Source organism: Camelina sativa, chromosome 18 (assembly GCF_000633955.1).
Source record: "Camelina sativa cultivar DH55 chromosome 18, Cs, whole genome shotgun sequence".
Classification (NCBI taxonomy): Eukaryota; Viridiplantae; Streptophyta; class Magnoliopsida; order Brassicales; family Brassicaceae; genus Camelina; species Camelina sativa.
The window spans coordinates 15,357,598-15,378,867 of record NC_025702.1 but is presented as its reverse complement, the minus strand read 5'-3'; the positions used below and the strand labels follow the sequence as shown (position 1 = coordinate 15,378,867).

The following is a 21,270-nucleotide window of genomic DNA, read 5'->3' as shown; positions in this document are numbered from 1 at the left end:
TTTTTTTTTTTTTTTTTTTTTTTTTTTTGCAGAAAGCTGCGCTGGTTCTCAATGCCTCCAGGAGATTCCGATACACCATGGACTTGAAGAAGGAGCAAGAAACCATGGAGATGAGAAAGAAGATCAGAAGTCATGCTCATGCTCTTTTGGTAATTTTATTTGGTAGTTGGTAAGTCATGTCTTTGTCATGATATGTTGCATTTTACTGACTAGCTTTTTCTATTACTCTTTCAGGCTGCAAATCGTTTCATGGATATGGGGCGTGAGCAAGGTAATTTTGGCAAACTTGTGTGTACTTTGGTGTTGTGCATAATCTGGTTCTGAATTTGGTGAAGCGATTCTTTATGTATAAACTTGTTGATGTGGTCTTATTTTTTTGCTCTCAGGAGGTGAAAAACCAACAGCGACTGCCACTCCGGCTGGGGATTTTGGAATTACTCCTGAACAGCTTGTCATAATGTCAAAGGATCACAACAGTGGTTCGCTGCAGCAATATGGAGGGGTAAAATTTCAGTCATGATACGTGCTTGTGTCTGGTTATATTTATTGTTAGTCTCTAGTTAACTTAATGGTATGCATGTTTTTGTTGCATCAGCCTCAAGGATTGTCAAGTTTGCTGAAGACTAATCCAGAGAAAGGTATCAGTGGAGATGATGATGACTTGCTAAAGCGCAAGACCGTTTATGGTTCAAATACCTATCCTCGCAAGAAAGGGAAAGGGTTTCTGGTATGACGATGCATATTTGATTTTTGTTAATGTGTTGCTTGAAATTAGTTTTTTCCCTGCTCACTTTCTCATAAGGCTGTTGGTTTTTTGTTTTTCATCACAGAGGTTTCTTTGGGATGCTAGCCATGATCTCACCTTGATCATTTTGATGGTTGCTGCGGTAGCGTCTTTAGCACTTGGGATAAAAACAGAGGTATGCAATGAAATCAATTAGTTCGATCTGGCTCTTCCCACTTTAACAAGTGTAATATCAACTGCAGTTTAACCTGTAACAATCATCGACAGGGTATCAAAGAAGGGTGGTATGATGGAGGAAGCATTGCATTTGCAGTGATTCTTGTGATTGTTGTCACAGGTAATTTAACTTTTTTAATATGAGAATTTTGATAATGACTCTTAGTGTCATTCTGATGCTTTCTCCTCCTCTGCAGCTGTCAGTGACTACAAACAGTCTCTCCAGTTTCAAAACTTGAATGATGAAAAGAGAAACATACATCTGGAGGTATAGATATGCACCAATGTAGTCTTTCTCTTTCCTCAGTACTCTTTTTCTTGTTCCTTCCTTAGTTATAATACACTCTCTGTTGATTGCTTACAGGTGGTAAGAGGTGGAAGACGAGTGGAAATTTCAATCTATGACATTGTGGTGGGTGATGTCATACCTCTCAACATTGGAAATCAGGTTGGTCTATTCTCTCCTTTTCATTTTGTTTTTTTTGTCCGTATTACTATGTGTCTAATCGAAATTAAAGATAAACATTGTCTTTAGGTTCCTGCGGATGGAGTGCTGATATCTGGCCACTCTCTTGCTCTTGATGAGTCTAGCATGACTGGAGAGAGCAAAATCGTGTGTTTCTTGATTCTTATTATATTGACATTGTTGCCTTTCTCGTCTCGCTTTGGTATAACTTCTAACTGATGACTTTCGTTTTCTGTCTAGGTTAACAAAGACGCTAGCAAGGACCCATTCCTAATGTCTGGCTGTAAAGTGGCAGATGGAAATGGTGCTATGCTGGTAGGGTTCCTCACTAATTTTTCTTGTTCCATTGTAGAACTGATGTCTCAGGAGATAGCTGTTATATGTATGCTCTTTTCTTATTGCAAGGTTACTGGTGTTGGAGTCAACACTGAATGGGGATTGCTGATGGCCAGTATTTCTGAAGACAATGGTGAAGAAACTCCCTTGCAGGTTGATTTTTTAGATCATTGCTAACTGAATCTTTCAACTGTAAAATTAAGCTAATCTTTGTCTTGCTTGAACCAGTTGGATTTTTTAGATCATTGCTAGCTGAATCTTATAATTTTAAAAATTAAGCTAATCTTTGACTTGCTTGAACCAGGTGCGCTTAAATGGGGTTGCAACGTTTATTGGTTCCATTGGCTTAGCAGTTGCTGCTGCTGTGCTAGTGATTCTTCTGACTCGGTATGGATGTTTATTGGTTTTTTGGAACTCAGCCATATCATCATCAAGTTGTGAAAACAACCCTAGCTGACATTATGCACCGATATCTCTGTACGTTGTTTGTCTTTTTAACAGGTATTTCACCGGTCACACTAAAGACGTAGGTGGAGGCCCTCAATTTATTAAAGGAAAGACAAAAATTGGTCATGTAGTTGATGATGTGGTCAAAGTTGTTACCGTAGCGGTATGTTTCCTAGTTAATCATCTTAGTAGTTAAAATCTTCAATTTTCTCTAGAAATGCTAATATTCGGTTGTTTCTGCAGGTTACAATTGTCGTAGTGGCAGTTCCTGAGGGTCTTCCATTGGCTGTTACTCTAACGTATGTATTTCCTATCTTGGTTAAACCTGACCCTTTCACTATCGTGTGGTAGTTTCATAGTGAAGAGCTTACTTCTCTTTGCTGATAATATTTTGCTTTTCTTCTATTTTGTTTTGTTTCAGCCTTGCCTATTCGATGAGGAAAATGATGGCAGATAAGGCTTTGGTATGATGATTGATTTACATCATCTTTCAATCTTTCTTGTGTGATGGGAGGGATCAATATTTGATTCTTTTATCTTTTCTACTATATAGCATGACAAAAATTTGATTTGCAGGTGCGAAGGCTATCTGCTTGTGAGACAATGGGTTCTGCTACCACTATTTGCAGCGATAAAACTGGAACACTAACTTTGAATCAGGTGTGTTTTGTGTTTATAAATAAATCTGTTTTCACTTCATGTTTAGAGTAAGACTCAAGTTAACAGTTTAACCACTTGATGTTACTAAACTTTTCTATTTGGTTTTAAAGATGACAGTGGTTGAGTCTTATGCGGGGGGCAAGAAAACAGATACTGCACAATTGCCACCAACTATCACTTCTTTAGTCGTTGAAGGAATATCCCAAAACACAACTGGTAGTATTTTTGTCCCAGAGGTAAGTTTCAAGCTTTTATATCTTGAACGAAAGTTAGATTTTTTAGGTAATTCTTTAACATTGCTCATGGGATTTTTTTTGGTGACAGGGCGGTGGTGAGTTAGAGTTGTCTGGTTCACCAACAGAAAAGGCCATTCTTGGCTGGGGAATCAAGGTTTGATTTTTAAGTTTTTATCGTTTAAGTTCCTACACACTTTTACACCTATGAGTGGAAGAGTGATTTCTATGTTTTCTCTCTTTCAGCTGGGAATGAATTTCGAGACAACCAGGTCACAGTCTTCTATCCTTCATGCTTTTCCGTTTAACTCAGAGAAGAAACGTGGTGGTGTTGCTGTCAAAACGGTAAATGTCTGCTTCTAAAGTATAGATACTATGCGTTTATGGGAGATTAAATCAGTTTTCTTGTTATATTATAGTCAAAAATAATATGTATGCAGTTCTCTATAAGCACAATTTAGTTTTTCTTTCTTTATTTCAACATTTTCTTTTTTCAATATTACTTTTCAGGCTGATGGTGAAGTTCATGTTCACTGGAAAGGAGCTTCTGAAATTGTCCTGGCATCATGCAGAAGCTACATCGATGAGGATGGTAATGTGGCCCCAATGACTGAAGAAAAGGTTTGTGAAAATTCTAATTTATTAACTCTTTGAAAGCGGGTGTACCTGTAATTTACCCCTAGGGCCTAATCCAATTTCTTTGTTGTTCCCAGGCATTGTATTTCAGGAATGGAATTGAAGAGATGGCTGGAAGAACCTTACGATGTGTTGCACTGGCCTTTAGAACCTTTGAGGCTGAAAAGGTCCCAACAGGCGAAGAGCTCTCAAAATGGGTACTCCCAGAGGATGACCTTATTTTACTAGCTATAGTAGGCATAAAGGTAAGGACCAATTTTTTTTTTTTTTGCTTTATCCAATGTTTAGTCATATATACAATTTGTGGTTTTTGTTGCTCTCGTCCTTTGAGATCACTTTTACCATTTCACATTGCATATTACTCTATTTATAGACACATTTGTTTTAGATCAGTGCATGTCATGTCCTGCAATATTCTTGGTAGATTTTCTTATCCAAATGTTTGAAATGCGCAGGATCCATGTAGACCAGGAGTCAAAGATTCAGTTCAGCTGTGTCAAAATGCTGGTGTCAAGGTACTTCTTTTGTTCGATTATATTATATTAAAAAATAAAGCCAGAAAGGCCAATGACGAAAATTATTGGTTAGCTTGTGAATAACACTTCATGATATACTGTATGTTGATTTCAGGTCCGTATGGTGACTGGTGACAATATCCAAACTGCCAGGGCTATTGCTTTAGAGTGTGGAATATTAACTTCAGATGCAGATGCCTCCGAGCCTACTCTCATTGAAGGAAAATCATTCCGTGCGATGACTGATGCAGAAAGGGACAAGATTAGTTCCAAAATCTCAGTACACTGCTTTTTCACCCAATACTCTCCCTGAACATCAGATACATCAGTTACTGTAATATGATATAGTAGCAACAGCCTAAACCGAAATTCACATGTCTAGGTTATGGGCCGATCATCGCCCAATGACAAACTTTTGCTGGTACAATCTCTGAGAAGACAAGGACATGTTGTTGCTGTCACCGGAGATGGGACCAATGATGCCCCTGCATTACACGAGGTATAGAAAAAACAAAAGTTTCGCTTCCCCAAGTATTTAATCAGACAGGCGAACATTTTCTAATTGGTGTGGAACTTTTTGAGTGGATTTGCAGGCAGATATTGGTCTTGCTATGGGAATAGCAGGCACAGAAGTGGCTAAGGAGAGTTCGGACATCATCATCCTGGATGACAACTTTGCTTCAGTTGTCAAGGTATGCTCAAAATCACCTTTTTCCTCATTATAGATTCCTTCCTGGTCACAAGGTCTGCAAAGCACATAATCTACTTCATTACCCAAATTATTCCAGATATTGGGCATAATACAGAATGTGTTTCTTGCAATTAAATCTGATTATGCGGTATTCCAACCTTAAACTTGGGTGGCTTTTACTATGTAGGTTGTTCGCTGGGGAAGGTCAGTGTATGCCAACATTCAGAAATTCATCCAGTTTCAGCTCACAGTCAATGTTGCTGCTCTCATAATTAATGTCGTTGCTGCTATTTCAAGTGGCGACGTTCCACTTACCGCTGTGCAGGTTTGGGTTTCTGTTGCATTTAGCTCTTTTCTACTCTCTTTCTCTGTATATCTAATTTTGTTCTTACATTTGGCGTTTTCTTTATTATACAGCTTCTCTGGGTTAACCTCATAATGGACACTCTTGGAGCATTGGCTTTGGCTACTGAACCACCCACTGATCACCTCATGGGGAGGCCTCCGGTTGGCAGAAAGTACTGTTTTTGCTGCTTTTAGTTTCACATTCAAACTTGATAAGACATTTGTTTTTTTTTAGATATAGACTTATCGGTGTGCTTTGACTTCTTTATGCAGAGAACCTCTTATTACCAACATCATGTGGAGAAACTTGCTGATTCAGGTAAAATTTCAGTGAATTAACTTTCTGATTATTTGAAAGCACCCCCTAGTATGTATATTAACAGAAAGCTGCAATTTTAATCGTTCAGGCTATCTATCAAGTGAGTGTATTGTTAACACTCAATTTCCGAGGCATAAGCATACTTGGCCTGGAACATGAAGTGCCTGCACACGCCACCAGAGTGAAGAACACAATTATCTTCAACGCCTTTGTTCTCTGCCAAGTGAGTTGATTAAATCAGAGTCTTGTTTACCGTTTATAAAACCAGAATTTCAACCGTTTATGTTAATCAAAACTATTTTGTTAACAGGCTTTCAATGAGTTTAATGCTCGTAAACCAGACGAGAAGAACATCTTCAAAGGTGTGATCAAGAATCGTCTCTTCATGGGTATAATAGTCATAACTCTCGTCCTCCAGGTAATAATTCTGTCCAGCTTAAAAACGTTGTAAATTAGATTTCAAACCCTTTTGTTCATTCCATAAAAAACTGCCATGTTTTCTTTTGTCAGGTTATCATTGTTGAGTTCCTCGGTAAATTCGCTTCGACAACGAAACTTAACTGGAAACAATGGCTGATATGCGCTGCGATTGGTGTTATCAGGTCACTTTTATTATATATTCTTTACATATATATATGCCTGCTGGATACATATACAAGCAATGCTAGTCGAAAACATTACTAACGTGATAGTTGAACATTTGTTATTTGACCAGTTGGCCTCTTGCTTTGGTCGGGAAATTCATTCCGGTGCCTGCAGCTCCTTTAAGCAACAAGCTCTCAGCACTAAAATGCGGGGGCAAGAAGAAAAAGTCTAGTGGAGAAGGTAAATATTAACTTACACAGCTTGTGATTATTAATTGAACTAAACTTCATAAGAAAAGGCCGGTTTGGTATAAAAGTAGGAGTAGGGACCGAAGTATTAATAAGTGTTGCTTTTGTGCCAGGTTCACTCTGATATGGGCGGCGGTTTTTATCTCTCTCTCTCTCAGCTACTCGTGAGTATGTCTTGCTACTCTTAGGACTAACAAAAAAAAAAGAGGCGTTTGGTTTGGTATGGAATTTATTTGATGATATTTTACGGAAATCCCCAAAGTACAGTTTTCGGGTTTTGTTTGGTAGGGCAAATTCGGAATTCTGGTTTTTCTTTTTGGTTCTTTAATTTTGTAATATGATGATGAATGGATTACCACCTTTGGAATCACTACTGCTACTAGTAAAGTTTTTTTAACCAAGGAATCAAAGTTGGAAAGAATGGAAATCTTTATTTCGGTACCCCTAGTTTATTCAAAAGAGCAAAGAACTAAAATCTAACAATAAGCACACCTCAGAAGAAAGCAGTAAAATTAAATATTTGTCTGAAATCATGTTATCTATCATATATATATTCATATATATAAAAATTAAAAAGTTTGATTGAAACGCAGTGGATACGGGTTTCAATCAACTTTGAAGTGTTCAACTTTAAAGGTTCAACTTTGAAGTGTTACAAACCAATTAAAAGTTAAAACACACACCTTTTGAAAATCTGATGCAATGGTGTGGTTAAATATAGTCCCATAGACGGTAAACAAAAACCGTAAAAAAGGAAGTCCCACGTCTCAGAAAGATGTCGCCACGTCATAGACTGATTATCGGATACGGAAATCACTCTGTGAAAAAAGCCAAAAAGCCAAAAGTCCCACTCGGTTTTTGTCTTTCTGTCGACTGATTTTATTTTATTCTTATTTTGTTCCCCCGTCGACTATAAAAAATAATTAATTTTTAAACTTTATCCATATAAGAAAAAAAAAGAAACACGGAGAAAATAAATAAATAAATACGCGTGAAAGAAAGAAAGAAAGAAAGAAAGAAAGAAAGAAAGAAAGAAGAGGAGACTGTTGTACTGAGAGCGAGGAGGACTAGAAAAAGAGTGTTGTTGTTTGCTCTCTCTCATCACATTCCCTCTTCCTTTAAAAAGTGACAGAGAGCCACAGTGACATTGCCTCTGTTCGTTTTAAATGGTCGGTGAAGAACCGTGATTTGCTCAAATCAAGATATTATTACTCTCTCTCTAATCCCCTTCAATCTCCATCTTCCCGTTATCTCCGCCACGTGTTTCTCTCTTTTTTTTGTCTCCTTCAATTCTTCACAAATCTTCTTCTCCCCTAATCTCACAAACGAACAATACACACCTACAATCTCTAACTGTATACACACACACACACAAACCCTTCTTCGATTTTCCCCTTTTCTTTTTTTTTGGCTATGTGGGTCATTGCTGCTTCTCTTACTCTTGGCTTATGAGTTTTTTTGGAATCTGGAAAAACTCATAAAAAAAGCTTTGATAGAAGAAAACCAATGTTACTGACACCTAAGATGTTTAGTTCTTGGCTTCGTAAAGATGTTAAGAAGATTCTCAAACGCAAAGACAGTGATGCTGGTGAAAAAGGTTTGTTCCAAAAATCTTTTAACTTTACACTTCAATTCATTTCCATGGTCTTACTATATCAAAATTACTCTGTCCTTTTGCAAAGATCTCATTTTTATTTCAGAATTATCCAATCTTACTATATCAAAACCCCCCAAATTTTATTTCTTTGATTAGGGTTAGTTGAAAATGTGCTGGATTTTTGATTTTTGATTTTTTTGGTAAATTCTGATTCAGGAAAAGCATTGGAGGACTTGAGAGCTTCGTTATTTAACAGATTCCGTTCACCGGAAACTCCAAAGAGACAGCAACAACAACAACATCGTATCTGTGGCCCTACTGTTGCTCTCTCTTTCAATTTCATTGTTGCTATTAGCATTATCTTCATCAACAAATGGGTACTTACTTTTTTGTTTACTAAACCAATCAATCTTCATTTTGTGTTAACTTCTACTTCAAAGTAATCAGCTTTTTATTTTGTTGGTTCCTTTTTGATTTCAGGTGCTTAAAAACATAGGCTTTGAGTTTCCAGTGTTTCTCACATTCATCCACTACATTGTAGCTTATCTGTTAATGGCTCTTCTCAAATCCTTTTCCCTCCTCCCTGCTTCACCTCCTTCCACGAAATCATCTTCTCTTCCCCTCTATACTCTTGGCATTGTAATGTCACTCTCTACAGGACTTGCTAATGTTAGCCTTAAGTATAACAGGTTCTTGAATATATATCTCTTTATCTCCTTTTGGTTCACTTACATTGCTCAAGTTGTAACTCACCGCAGTTTTTGTTCATTGTTTATGTTCCTAGTGTTGGTTTCTACCAGATGGCGAAAATCGCTGTTACGCCTTCTATTGTCTTTGCTGAGTTCTTGTGGTATGGAAAGAGAGTTTCTTTCATGAAGGTAAATGAGTCTTTCTTTCTTTCTTTCTTTGTCCCATACAAGTTAGCTCCAAATTATAAATCTGCAGTTGTTTGGTACACAATTGAATTTGCAGTGATACAATTTAGGACTAGAGTTTGTAGAATTACAAAAAGGGATAAACTTTGGCATAGTGATGAGTAACCTTGGGGCTGATGATGTTTTTTTTTTCAGGTCGTTTCACTTACAGTTGTATCTGTGGGAGTTGCGGTTGCGACTGTAACAGATTTACAGTTTAGTCTCTTTGGTGCTTGTGTGGCATTCGCATGGATCATACCGAGCGCAACTAACAAAATCTTGTGGTCAAATATGCAACAACGAGAAAACTGGACTGCTTTAGCGTATGTAAATCAGATTCATCAGTTTTTTAGTATCCCATTCATTCGTTCTTGCTGTATCGACATCTCTCAATACCATCATCATCTCTTTTCTTATCCAGGTTGATGTGGAAAACAACACCAATCACTCTGTTGTTTCTAGTATCGATGATTCCGTTCTTGGATCCACCAGGCGCTCTATCGTTCAACTGGAGCTTAGCCAACACATCCGCCATTCTTATTTCCGCTCTTCTTGGATTCTTTCTTCAATGGTCCGGAGCCTTAGCTCTCGGGTGAGTAAACATTGCCTATATTATTAGTGTGGTCAGTACATACAAGTTTCTTTTTGTTTGTTTGTTCAGTAATTGGTTACTTAAGTCTAGACTATGTCCATTTTTTTTGCAGAGCAACTTCTGCAATTACGCATGTGGTTCTGGGACAATTCAAGACCTGTGTCCTCCTCCTTGGAAACTACTACATATTCGGGTCAAATAGTGGTTATATTAGTGTTTGCGGTGCGTTTGTGGCGATTATGGGGACTTCGTTATATACTTACCTTAACACAAGAGGTCAATCACTTAAAGCTTCCTCTTCTTCTTCTTCCTCTTCTTCTGCTCCTTCAGACAAGAAGTCAAGATTCAGTGATCTTAAGGATGATGACAAGAATCTTGAACCTTACGGCTCCGAAGCTGTCTAGTCTTAGTCTAACTTTGTAGTATAGTTTTGATTTCCGCATTTACATAGTTTTGATTCTAATTTAAACTTTTTTTTGTTTGTGTCGATTCTTGTTTCTATTTTTTGAAAAAATAACAACTTTTGTATTTGCTGCAAGTCTTTTAAATCCTTTTTCTTTTTTGGTTTACTTCTGTATATATGTGCTGAATATATTTTGAAATTAAAGTGAAACTGTTTTGAAAACATTTTTTTTTTCTATAAACCAAAGTTCCATGTGTATTATAAAGTCTATTTTTGATCTGCTGGTTGATTAAAGAGATTGTATTTAACGTTTCTATACGAGATACATAGTTCAGGTCATAAAAAATATGAATTAAGTTGGATTAGTGGAATCAAGTTTATAGGAAATCATCATTAGCATATGCATATAGAGGTAGAGCTATCGTGGTCTTGTAGGGTTAAGAAGAACAAAGTTTACTATAAAATTGGGCTTAGAAGACAGAAAAAAAATGTCATGAAATGATTATGGCCTTATGGGCCGACTAAGCCAAATGGGTTGGGTACGTAATTAATTAGTCTTCTTAGCTATTAAGTAAAAGAAAGAAATTAAGCATACATAAATTGGATGAATGGTCGACAGTACTACACAGTTAAAAATTTCACTGTGTACGATCGTTTTCCCCGGGATCCAAAACTCTGTAAATCTCAAGCCCACCCCCTCCGATTCGCCACCGCGTCTCCTCCTTCATCTCCCCCGTCATCTCCGGTTTGTCAATTTCTCTTTCTTTCCCTCTTCTTCCGTTTCGCATTATAATTTTTTTTTTGGATTCCGGTTTGTGCTGAGTAGATCCGAATCTCTGGTGATCGATTCCGCTGATCCCATTCGGAATTTGTTGTGATGATGATAGTTTAGTTACGATCCGCGGATCGGATCCGTAGATCTATTTTCTTATAATCTCCGCACCATTGTCAGAAACAATTGAAATCGTTGAGATTTTGGAATGCACGATTTCGTAACTCAATGCTTCGTAACTCAATCCGTTGATCTTTTTGAATTTTTGTTTCCTCACTTGTTTGATTTAGTGTACCTTTTGGTTGACGAAAATAACAGGAAGAAGAAAAAAAAGTAAAAGATGGAGAAATCATGTACGCTGCTAATTCACAATGACAAAGCAAGTCCTGCAGTAGCCAACGAGATCAAAGAAGCTCTCGAAGGAAACGACGTAGAAGCCAAAATCGATGCCTTGAAGAACGCCATCATGCTTTTGCTTAATGGTGAAACTCTTCCTCAGCTTTTCATCACTATCATCAGATACGTTTTGACGTCTCAGGACCACACCATCCAGAAGCTACTTATTCTTTACCTTGAGACTATTGAGAAAACCGATTCTAGAGGCAAAGTCTTACCTGAGATGATATTGGTATGTCAGGCTCTCATGAACAACCTTGAGCATCCCAATGAGTATATCCGTGGAGTCACCTTGCGGTTGCTTAGCCGGTTGAGAGAGACTGAAGTTGTGGAGCCTTTGATTCCGTCACTTTTGCAAAATCTTGAGTTTCGCCATCCCTTTGTCCGTAGGAACGCTATTCTGGCTGTTATGTCCATATATAAGCTCCCACATGGTGATCAGCTCTTGGTAGATGCACCTGAGACCATTGAGAAGCTTCTCTCAACCGAACAGGATCCCTCTGCCAAAAGAAACGCCTTTCTTATGCTCTTCAATTGCGATCAAGACCGGGCGGTAAACTATCTTCTGACTAATGTTGATAAGGTTTTGGAGTGGGATGAATTGCTTCAGATGGTGGTTTTGGAATTAATCAAGAAGGTTTGTAGGACCAAGCCATCAGAGAAGGGGAAGTACATTAAGATTATTATAGCTTTGTTAAATGCACGTTCGTCTGCAGTTACTTATGAATGTGCCGGGACACTTGTGTCTCTGTCATCTGCTCCCACGGCTATCAGAGCAGCTGCCAACACATACTGCCAGCTTCTTCTTTCTCAGAGTGACAACAATGTGAAGCTTATTGTGCTCGACAGGTTGAATGAGCTCAAAGCCTCTCATAGGGAGATCATGGTTGAGATGATCATGGATGTGCTAAGAGCACTCTCTAGCCCGAGTCTTGACATTCGCAAGAAGACACTTGATATTGTCCTTGAATTGATTACTTATCGGAATGTCAATGAGGTTGTGCAAACGTTGAAGAAAGAAGTTGTGAAGACACAAAGCGGTGAGCTTGAGAAGAATGGTGATTATAGACAGATGCTCGTCCAAGCCATTCACGCTTGTGCTGTCAAGTTCCCTGAAGTAGCAAGCGCGGTGGTACATCTTTTGATGGATTTCTTGGGTGACACCAATGTGGCTTCAGCTCTTGATGTGGCTGTCTTTGTCAGAGAGATCATTGAATCAAACCCCAAATTGAGGGTTTCAATCATAACCCGCTTGTTGGACACCTTCTATCAGATTCGAGCTGCAAAGGTTTTCCCATTTGCGCTTTGGATTGTTGGGGAATATTGCCTATCACTCTCTGAAGTTGAGAGTGGCATAGCAACCATCAAGCAATGCCTCGGTGAGATGCCATTTTACTCTGCTTCCGAAGAAGCAGAGTCAACTGATTCCTCAAACAAGACTCCGCAGAACACCGCTGCGATTGTTTCCTCTAGAAGACCTGCCATTCTTTCTGATGGAACTTATGCTACCCAAAGTGCTGCTTCTGAAACCGTATTCTCTCCATCTACAGTTGCTCAGGGATCATTGGCTTCTGGGAATTTGAGATCTCTTATATTAACTGGTGATTTTTTCCTTGGAGCAGTGGTAGCTTGCACATTGACGAAACTTGTTCTCAGATTGGAGGAAGTGCAGTCATCCAAAACTGAGATTAACAAGGCGAAAACACAAACTTTACTCATCATGGTGTCTATGTTGCAACTAGGGCAATCTCATGTTGTTCCGCATTCAATTGATCCCGACTCTTATGAAAGGATTGTACTCTGCATAAAATTAATTTGCCACACAAGTGACGAGATGAAGAAGATATGGTTGGAATCCTGTCGCCAGAGTTTTGTCAAAATGCTCTCCGAGAAACAGCTACGAGAACTTGAGGAACTTAAAGCTAAGGCCCAAATATCTAACGCTCAACCTGATGATCTCATTGATTTCTTCCATCTGAAGAGTAGAAAGGTATTTAAATCCCAAAATTGTTATCTTTTCATATATACACCATGTTAGTATTATCTTATTGTTGGTCTGACTCTGGATGTACTTGTGAAAATTCTCTCTCAGGGTATGAGTCTACTTGAGTTAGAAGACCAAGTACAAGACGACCTAAAACGTGCAACCGGTGAATTCACCAAGGACGAAAATGATGCAAACAAGCTTAACCGCATTCTTCAACTCACAGGATTCAGCGATTCAGTCTATGCAGAAGCATACGTGACAGTCCATCACTATGACATAGTCCTTGATGTCACTGTTATTAACCGTACCAAAGAAACCCTCCAGAATCTGTGTTTGGAATTGGCGACCATGGGAGATCTAAAGCTTGTCGAACGTCCTCAGAATTACACACTTGCACCTGAGTCACAGAAGAAGATAAAAGCCAACATCAAGGTTTCCTCTACTGAAACTGGGGTCATATTCGGGAACATTGTCTACGAAACTTCAAATGTCACGGAACGAAACGTTGTGGTCCTTAATGACATACACATTGATATCATGGATTATATCTCTCCTGCTCTGTGTTCAGATTCTGCATTCAGATCCATGTGGGCAGAATTCGAATGGGAAAATAAGGTATAAGTAAACCGCAATTTTCCTTCTTACTTGAAGCTATGTTTTGATAACTCGAACTGAATCTGGTGTTTTGTTTTCCAGGTGGCTGTAAATACCATGATTCAAGACGAGAAAGAGTTTCTTGATCACATTATCAAATCAACAAACATGAAGTGCCTCACTCCAACGTAAGTTCCGCTTCTACTTGGTCTCCTTTATTATTAAGCTTGCGGTTTTCTCACTTGGTTATTCCTTTGTTTATTGCAGATCTGTGTTAGAAGGCGACTGCGGGTTCCTCTCAGCAAACTTATACGCCAAGAGTGTGTTTGGCGAAGATGCTTTGGTGAATGTGAGTATCGAGAAACAAAGCGATGAAAAGCTTAGCGGTTACATAAGGATTCGAAGCAAGACACAAGGGATTGCTCTTAGTCTTGGAGATAAGATTACTCTTAAGCAAAAAGGAAAAAGTAGCTAAATACCAAAATCACTCACTATCCTCTCTTTTAAGTTCAGGTACTCTCACATTCATTAATCTTGAAGCTGCCAAATAGTGAAACTGCTTATGTTAGTTTCAGACTCAGTATCTTGTTCTCAGACAAATGTGTTTATCCAAATCTTTCAGGTTCAGAGCAACAACAGTATTTGCGAATTCGAGTTTTTTTTTTTTTTTTGTTTATTTTATGAGCAGCAATTTTATGACAGGAAATTTCGATTATTATTAATGAGGAAGAATAAGGTGTATGGACGGATCATGTTTTTAAAATTTGTGATTTTTGTCTTTCATATTTAGTAAAAGTTTGATCAATATAGCATGTTAGTAGATACTGATCATATAGGCTGGGGCGCTAATATCTGCTTCAGTAAGCAGCAACCTATTAGCTGTTGCGTTATAACTTATAAAGTTTGGCTCCAATTTTTGTGAATGATCAAAGCATCAAAATCGAAAATTTTATTTACGTAAGTTTGTGATTAGAATAAATCTGATAAATTTTAGAAAACTGGACAATTCTAAATTAGAGCTAGACTAATGTCCATAGTATACACAAGTTACAGTACTTGGTAAGTTTACTATATAATTTGCCCAGGAAACAATATGCGTCCAAATGAAATAGTTCCTTAACTGTTTCACAGTGTGGTGACTATAAAAGTGCTTGTGCCTGATCATATCAACATGATACAGTAATAACATTAATTTGTGTTATACAAGATAAGATTCAAAAACAAAAAAAAAATAGCTTTAAAAGACATTAGAATAATAAGTTGCCTAGAGAGACAAGAGCTGTCACTGAGCAAATGTTGTCTCCTACTCAATGCACAAAAACTTCTGTAAACTTCAAAAACATTATAAATATGTTATTCTCTTACGCATTTAGACAAATAATAGATATTTTTACGTGTGAAAGATATAAGATCTATTGTCAGATAAGTCAGAAAGTCATGACAAACTATATAATAGTATAGAGAAGAATTGTTATTGAATTTCATGTGTTGTTGTTCGTTCAATGTACGTTCCGACCAGAGAGCGAGTTCCAACGTCTATCTCATCGTTTTGATACCCCACGTGGTCGTTTTTACGTTATACAGTCAACTCCTCCAGAGGCAAGCCCATATTTTTTACACTGTTGTTAGATCAGAGATACATAATCAATTTGTCGAACACGTATCAGCATTTATCTTCCTAGTTCCTATACTCAATCAGGTGCTTCCGATTTGAAACGAATGGATAACATGAGCTGTTATGTATTCCGGAGCTTTATGCATCCAAACACACCAATTTTTCTCTGTATCAATCCAACAACCATCCGTGTAATATCTTATTGGTGACACAATTATGTTGTTGGATATACTTTAAGTAGTCACCTCTCTCATCATACACACATTATATCAGTTTTCACGTATATATCGCCGCATCTAAATTTTATAAATATGTTGTTTTTAATGTTCTATATAGGTGAAATAAAATATATAAAGATTTCCTTGTTCTTTACTCAATTAAAATGCGACTACCTTCAAGGCTTCAAGTGAATATTACGTTCACATACATATATTTTTTTGGTAAAAGACAACTTCACAATCACATACATATAAAAAAAAACAAATAAATGAAATTAAAGGTCAAATTTGGAAGTATTAGTGCATTTGATCCAAAACAAAATAAAAAAATTTGTCTAGAGATTTAGAAAAGCACAAGATCGAATCTAAACACACTTTGCGGGATCTAGTAATATGATTGAAATATTAGTGTTATTTAATAACATGTTTCACGACCATCTATAAATAGAAAAACAAATAAATCAATTAAAAAAATTGTATAATTGTACGCGCACATCCCAAAAATTTAATAAATGTAAACGAAAATTACAAAGAGTATCACGTACATGCATGTGCATATAAATTATACAAAGTTATCTAAAATTTCAACTATCATCATATGCTATAATTTAATTAATGCAAACATTGCTGGTCCATCCACCTAAGCCTGACCTGGAATTAGTCTTTTCTCGTTCTTGTGATTTTTTTCTTTTTTGAAAAGAAAAAAAGAAACCTCACACCTTTGGTCGTATCGCCTTTGATTTGCTATTACGTTTTGATTATAACTTAAAGCCCCAAAAGAACGTAGTAGAGTACTGTTACAGGCAAGGCAACTAGCATTCCGAATATAACCCTGCAAATAAATAAGCATAAAGTTTAAAATTCAAAATATCAAATTTTTTGCTTCTAATTCTAAATATGAAAATATATATTTAGAAGTCGTGCAACTTTCAAACAGAGAAAAACATAATAATAATAACTTACGCTGTGCTGAGGATATCAGGATGGACGTTATATTCCTTGGCGAAAACAAAAGGAACGATTCCTTGAGGAAGAGCAGCCTTCAATAATACAAAATTTTCTTATCAATAATTGTGTATGTATAATATGTCTTTTAAGAAACGTTCAACATCACTAATACTAAAACATCAATTGTAAGTTAAACTGAAATATAATAAGACTAAAAAGTAATTTACCTGAACGATGGCGATATGGAGGAGATCGCCTCGAATACCAATTGCGATTGAGGTGGCTGCGATCACGGCCGGTCCGGTCAAGAACCTTACTGCCATCGCAAACACGGCTACTGATTTTCCGCACGCAATAATCTTTGGTTGCAATGCCATAAATAGACCTATATATATATATATATATATTTCACCAATTAATAAACATAATATATAATTAGCAAAACAAAAAAAAAAATCAGAGTCTTGAACTAAATGTGTATTGTAATTTATATGAAGAGGAACTATACCAAGACTAAACATAGCCATTCCAAGACCTGCATCAGATAATATCGAAATCGATCCACTCATTATCGTTGGCATCTTTATATTCCACCTGTCCCATAAAATGATCAACCATTAAGCAATTGACCAAGAAACATTTTGCTACTTTTATATATGTTATGTGATGTATAATTGTATATACTACTTTACTTACTTGTAGGAGACAAGAGACCAAGCAAGGCCAAAGAGACTAGAGTAAGTGTTAGGGTTTCGAATAAGTTTTCTCCAGACCATTATGAGTATTAGTCTGGTCATCACGCTGGCCGGCGGCATCTGCTGTTTCCTCGGACCAGGACCACCGTCTTCAACGTCACTGCCTTTTTTGCCCATGTAAGGTGACGAAGTTACCCCTGACTTCCCTTCGTTATTACCGTCTTGGTCCATCTCCACATGCCCTTTTCTTCCCGGTGTCATGTTCTCTATCAGATTCTGCATCGCTGTCACCATCAAGGCATCAAATACAATACATTTAATATACCAAACTTAATTGACTATATATGATCGTTTCTCGAAAAAAATATTCACCGATTGACTATAATTCACTTAAGTATTCTTATAATTTTACAAAAAGTATAAAAAAAATATTTTTAGTATATGAATTAAAAATGGAATATTAATGAACCTTTGGAAGCGAGGTTGTCCTGAGGAGGAGGGTGAAGATGAGCTTTAGGGTCGGTAGATAAATCAGTGGAGGCACCTCTGGTCATAGCGTTCCTCGCGTTGGCTTCCGACACTGGAGAAGCACTCGAACTCCACACGAACATGTTCATCTCCTTGTTCTGTCCTCCTCCAGTACCAACTCCTCCTCCACCGCTTCCTCCGCCACCACTTTCCTTTTTCTTCACTCCAGCTGCTCCGCTCGTTGACCCCGTGAACATCGGGTTTGGTGGTGGGTACGACGGAACTGACCATAATTACAAAATATATTTTTTAAAATTACAATTATAGCTAGTGCAACCAAACAATAATGAAATAAGTTTATTTTTCTCCTAGCTATAGTAACATAGATATATAAAAGCAAAAAAAATAAATAGATTCATACCACTATTATTGTTGTATAACTCGCCACTCATACTTCTCCCTGCTCTTCCTCCTTTCTTCGCCGTCTTCATAACTTCTTCATCAAAATTTGACGTTCTTGGCGTCACTCCTTTAGAAGACTGAAGTGAGTAAACATCTCCACCGGGACCAGCTCCTGCACCACCATAGCTATTGGTGTAACCGTGACGAGGGCTCGGAGCTTTGCTTGCGTTAAACATTGCGTAGAAATCTGTCTGATTAAAGCTCGAAGCTCTAGGTGTCGGCTCTCGTGACGACTGAACAGAGTAAATCTCAACCCCTGTGAGATTTGAATCTCTCGGCGTTATCATGGAGGAGTTAAGACCTCCGCCGTGGGACTTGTTGAACGATGAGATCATTGACGAGGCGGCGCTTGATCTTCGGACCACCACGTGGAGCTTTCCGTCGTCACCTATCTCCGCATCGGTCTGATTAAAGAGAAAAATCATATTTTCAGCCGGATATAACTAAACCGGTATTATAAAAAAGGTCTGTTTCATAGTAATACGTTCTGCATGATATTTACAAAAACTTGACTAAGCTATAAAATTAATATGAAACGGATCGAATATTCAAACCTGGAGGGGTTCACGGCCATTAAGAGAGATAACATCAGAATCAACTCTGAAAGAAGTAATTGAACCGGCCGTTTCCGGGAACTGCTCGGAGATGAGAAGCTTAGCGCCACGGAACTCAAACAAGAAGAGCATTAACGTATACCATATGATGCTCTGAAGCACCACGATTTGCACCATTAAGTTGCCGGAGAAGTCCCCGTACATAGCACGAAGCAATGGGATTCCCATAACCAACGTGTTCGGTAGTGTTGATAGTGAGAAGAGCGTTATCATCCATTCTAGGCTTCCTCTGCGGCTAAACGCCTGAATTAATATATATCACAATATATAATCATCAATATATATACAAACATGAGGATGTGTGCATGTGTAAGTGTGTTTAGAGAAACATAACTAGCTTTATATCTCTAAGGCTTAGCTAGTTATGTGAGGTTTGAATCATAGACTTAGGCGGGAAGAGCATCATCCGGGAAGATTCGAACCACGTACCCTCAATTTACAATAATAAGCTCTTCAGAATGTTGGACCACACTATAAATTAAATTGATTACTTATGTTTCATTGATAAATCATTAATTTTAGATCTAAAGACTATATATTAATGATAAGTGTCATCAAAACCTGGTAGCTATTTAGGAAAACTATAAACTAAACATAATAAAGAACATCAAAAGAGATAAACCATACAAATATATTCTCAAAATAAGTTGAAAACAGACTATGTGCTGATAAGTTCCCTTAACTATATATGTAAGATATGATGCATTGAGAGGTTATTATAAGAGACGGGCCTGCCAAAGAAAGAGTGCGGCGAGTATAACGACTTTCTGAAGAGAATCGGCGGCGAGGAAGTGGTAGTTCATGGCATAAGGATCATTGGAGGAGATGAAATGGAAAGAGAGGAGGGGAACCGCAAAAACCGCAACGAATCGATTTATACCGGAGCACTGGTCCGGAGTGAATATGCCCCACCACCGTACCGAACCGTAGGCTAGTATCATAGCTACGTACAGCGGCACCATGGCCGCTAGTACGTCGTACATATCTTTGCCGGTGATCATTTTGATTTATTATTTTCCGGCGAGAGAGAAGATAATATTCTAGATGGAGAGAGGGAGAGAGAGAAGTGTTCGTGGTATAACGTATTTATGGAGGAGGAAGTGAAGTGAAGTTCCTTTAGACGATATTAATTAATGTTGTTTGTGTTAAAATAATGTGATCCGTGTTTAAACATTGAATTATAGCTTAGAGGATTGTTCGACATTTGATTAAACAAGATATATATCAAAACGTATTTTTGATATTTTTTTAATGGACAACAAACCGTAGTAATATGAATAGGATTATAGAATGATTATCACAAATACAAGTGTTACATCTTGACATTGTTTTGTGTTAATATAGAAATATGTTGCAAAATGTATATATTCCACGAGATCATATATAAACAGAATTGCATCAAAAACATCATATAGATTACTCAAATCATATAATATGACATAGATATGTACCCAAATGCATGTAATCTCTGTTTAGAGATATTTAGAATAGTATAACAATTTTTTAGAGTAGTATATTTTGCATCTCAAATGTAATCTCTGTTATTTTTTCTTTTAATACAAGAATCCCTTATTGATTATGGAGGAAAAAATGAAACAGAGAATCTTGTCTTGGGATGAGGAAGTTGTGGTTTACCTTCTGTCCCGAGGTCTTATATATTATTTGATGTGAACTTAAATGCTTCGGAAGATTATATAATTTACACACAAATGTTAGATTCCAAATATCTATAGAGTTTAGAGATACTTGGATGGATCCACTTGTACGTGTAAACACCACTTTTCAATATTTTCCACACACAAGTTTCTTATAAATAGATGCTATATTATATGGTAAATTTTAGATAGATTTTATTTTAATAGAAGAAAGCAAAAACGATTTTTGTGTAAGCTACTGAGACGGCGAAGGTTGATGGAAACGCACATGGTGTTGAGAGAGCATCTTATTACATTTTCTGAGCGATCTGCGGTTCCTGTAAAGATCTGATTTTTAATCAGGAAACAAACAATTTGTAATTATTCATTAATATATTTACAACTTTACCACTCTAACTAGTATGATGTGATTTAATTTCATTTGAAATCTTAATGATTTCTTATTACAGTCAAAGGACATTGGCAATCGGACCGGATGAATAATAATAACCCCTAGCCTCCCTTTCCATATTTAATTGTCGTATGTTCATATTGCGCCTACTAGGTCTACGTATTCATCACGCCGCATCATTGGGCCTGATGGACCTTCTAAATCACAAAGTACCGAATCACCACATACATACAATCATAGAAGTTTGCAAATTGCAAGTAAGCTTATTATTTGAGGCCATTGTCCTCTGTTTCTTCACTCTGCTTTTCATTTTCAGGACATCTATATCCCTTTTACTTCTCTTATGAGAAACATGTCAATAAGTTGTTCAAGAAGCGCTAGATATTTCGTGTTTGACAAAACCAATTCTGTCAGATGTGATTATAGATTTGGTTGTTCACCGCATTGTTCACTGGCTTGTCACAAGGAAGATAAAGGAAATAACAATTTACTTCATAAGCAGCTTGA

At 37.3% G+C, this 21,270-nt stretch overlaps 4 protein-coding genes across 4 annotated transcripts; 3 read left to right on the top strand and 1 right to left on the bottom strand.

Moving 5' to 3' along the window:
• Window positions 33–6,873, top strand: LOC104761786 (calcium-transporting ATPase 8, plasma membrane-type-like; the record flags this gene model as incomplete). The annotated part of the gene is given in 33 exon segments (XM_010484906.2): window positions 33–149; window positions 235–271; window positions 387–502; window positions 596–727; window positions 831–920; window positions 1,013–1,082; window positions 1,159–1,229; window positions 1,326–1,409; window positions 1,497–1,574; window positions 1,668–1,742; window positions 1,833–1,916; window positions 2,068–2,150; window positions 2,265–2,373; window positions 2,454–2,509; window positions 2,632–2,674; window positions 2,787–2,870; window positions 2,981–3,106; window positions 3,195–3,260; window positions 3,350–3,448; window positions 3,614–3,724; window positions 3,817–3,984; window positions 4,195–4,254; window positions 4,370–4,534; window positions 4,637–4,753; window positions 4,848–4,946; window positions 5,133–5,270; window positions 5,363–5,463; window positions 5,564–5,609; window positions 5,698–5,832; window positions 5,920–6,027; window positions 6,120–6,211; window positions 6,325–6,434; window positions 6,556–6,873. Coding segments are annotated over 33 exon segments (3,081 nt in total), but the record flags the coding sequence as incomplete, so codon positions are not given.
• LOC104761785 (uncharacterized membrane protein At1g06890) lies at window positions 7,467–10,158 on the top strand. Its single transcript, XM_010484905.2, has 7 exons — window positions 7,467–8,039; window positions 8,256–8,416; window positions 8,520–8,728; window positions 8,824–8,917; window positions 9,110–9,276; window positions 9,375–9,545; window positions 9,658–10,158. Exons 1-7 carry the CDS (start codon window positions 7,949–7,951, stop codon window positions 9,947–9,949), a joined length of 1,185 nt encoding a protein of 394 aa, XP_010483207.1. The 5' UTR covers window positions 7,467–7,948; the 3' UTR covers window positions 9,950–10,158.
• Window positions 10,556–14,476, top strand: LOC104761784 (coatomer subunit beta-1). Its single transcript, XM_010484904.2, has 6 exons — window positions 10,556–10,693; window positions 11,039–13,106; window positions 13,209–13,718; window positions 13,800–13,885; window positions 13,965–14,210; window positions 14,320–14,476. Exons 2-5 carry the CDS (start codon window positions 11,061–11,063, stop codon window positions 14,170–14,172), a joined length of 2,850 nt encoding a protein of 949 aa, XP_010483206.1. The 5' UTR covers window positions 10,556–10,693; window positions 11,039–11,060; the 3' UTR covers window positions 14,173–14,210; window positions 14,320–14,476.
• LOC104761782 (auxin efflux carrier component 2-like) lies at window positions 16,026–19,787 on the bottom strand. The gene is made up of 9 exons (XM_010484902.2): window positions 19,449–19,787; window positions 18,658–18,960; window positions 18,063–18,507; window positions 17,643–17,924; window positions 17,175–17,457; window positions 16,987–17,072; window positions 16,706–16,863; window positions 16,494–16,570; window positions 16,026–16,362 (listed from the first exon to the last, which is right to left on the bottom strand). Exons 1-9 carry the CDS (start codon window positions 19,716–19,718, stop codon window positions 16,296–16,298), a joined length of 1,971 nt encoding a protein of 656 aa, XP_010483204.1. The 5' UTR covers window positions 19,719–19,787; the 3' UTR covers window positions 16,026–16,295.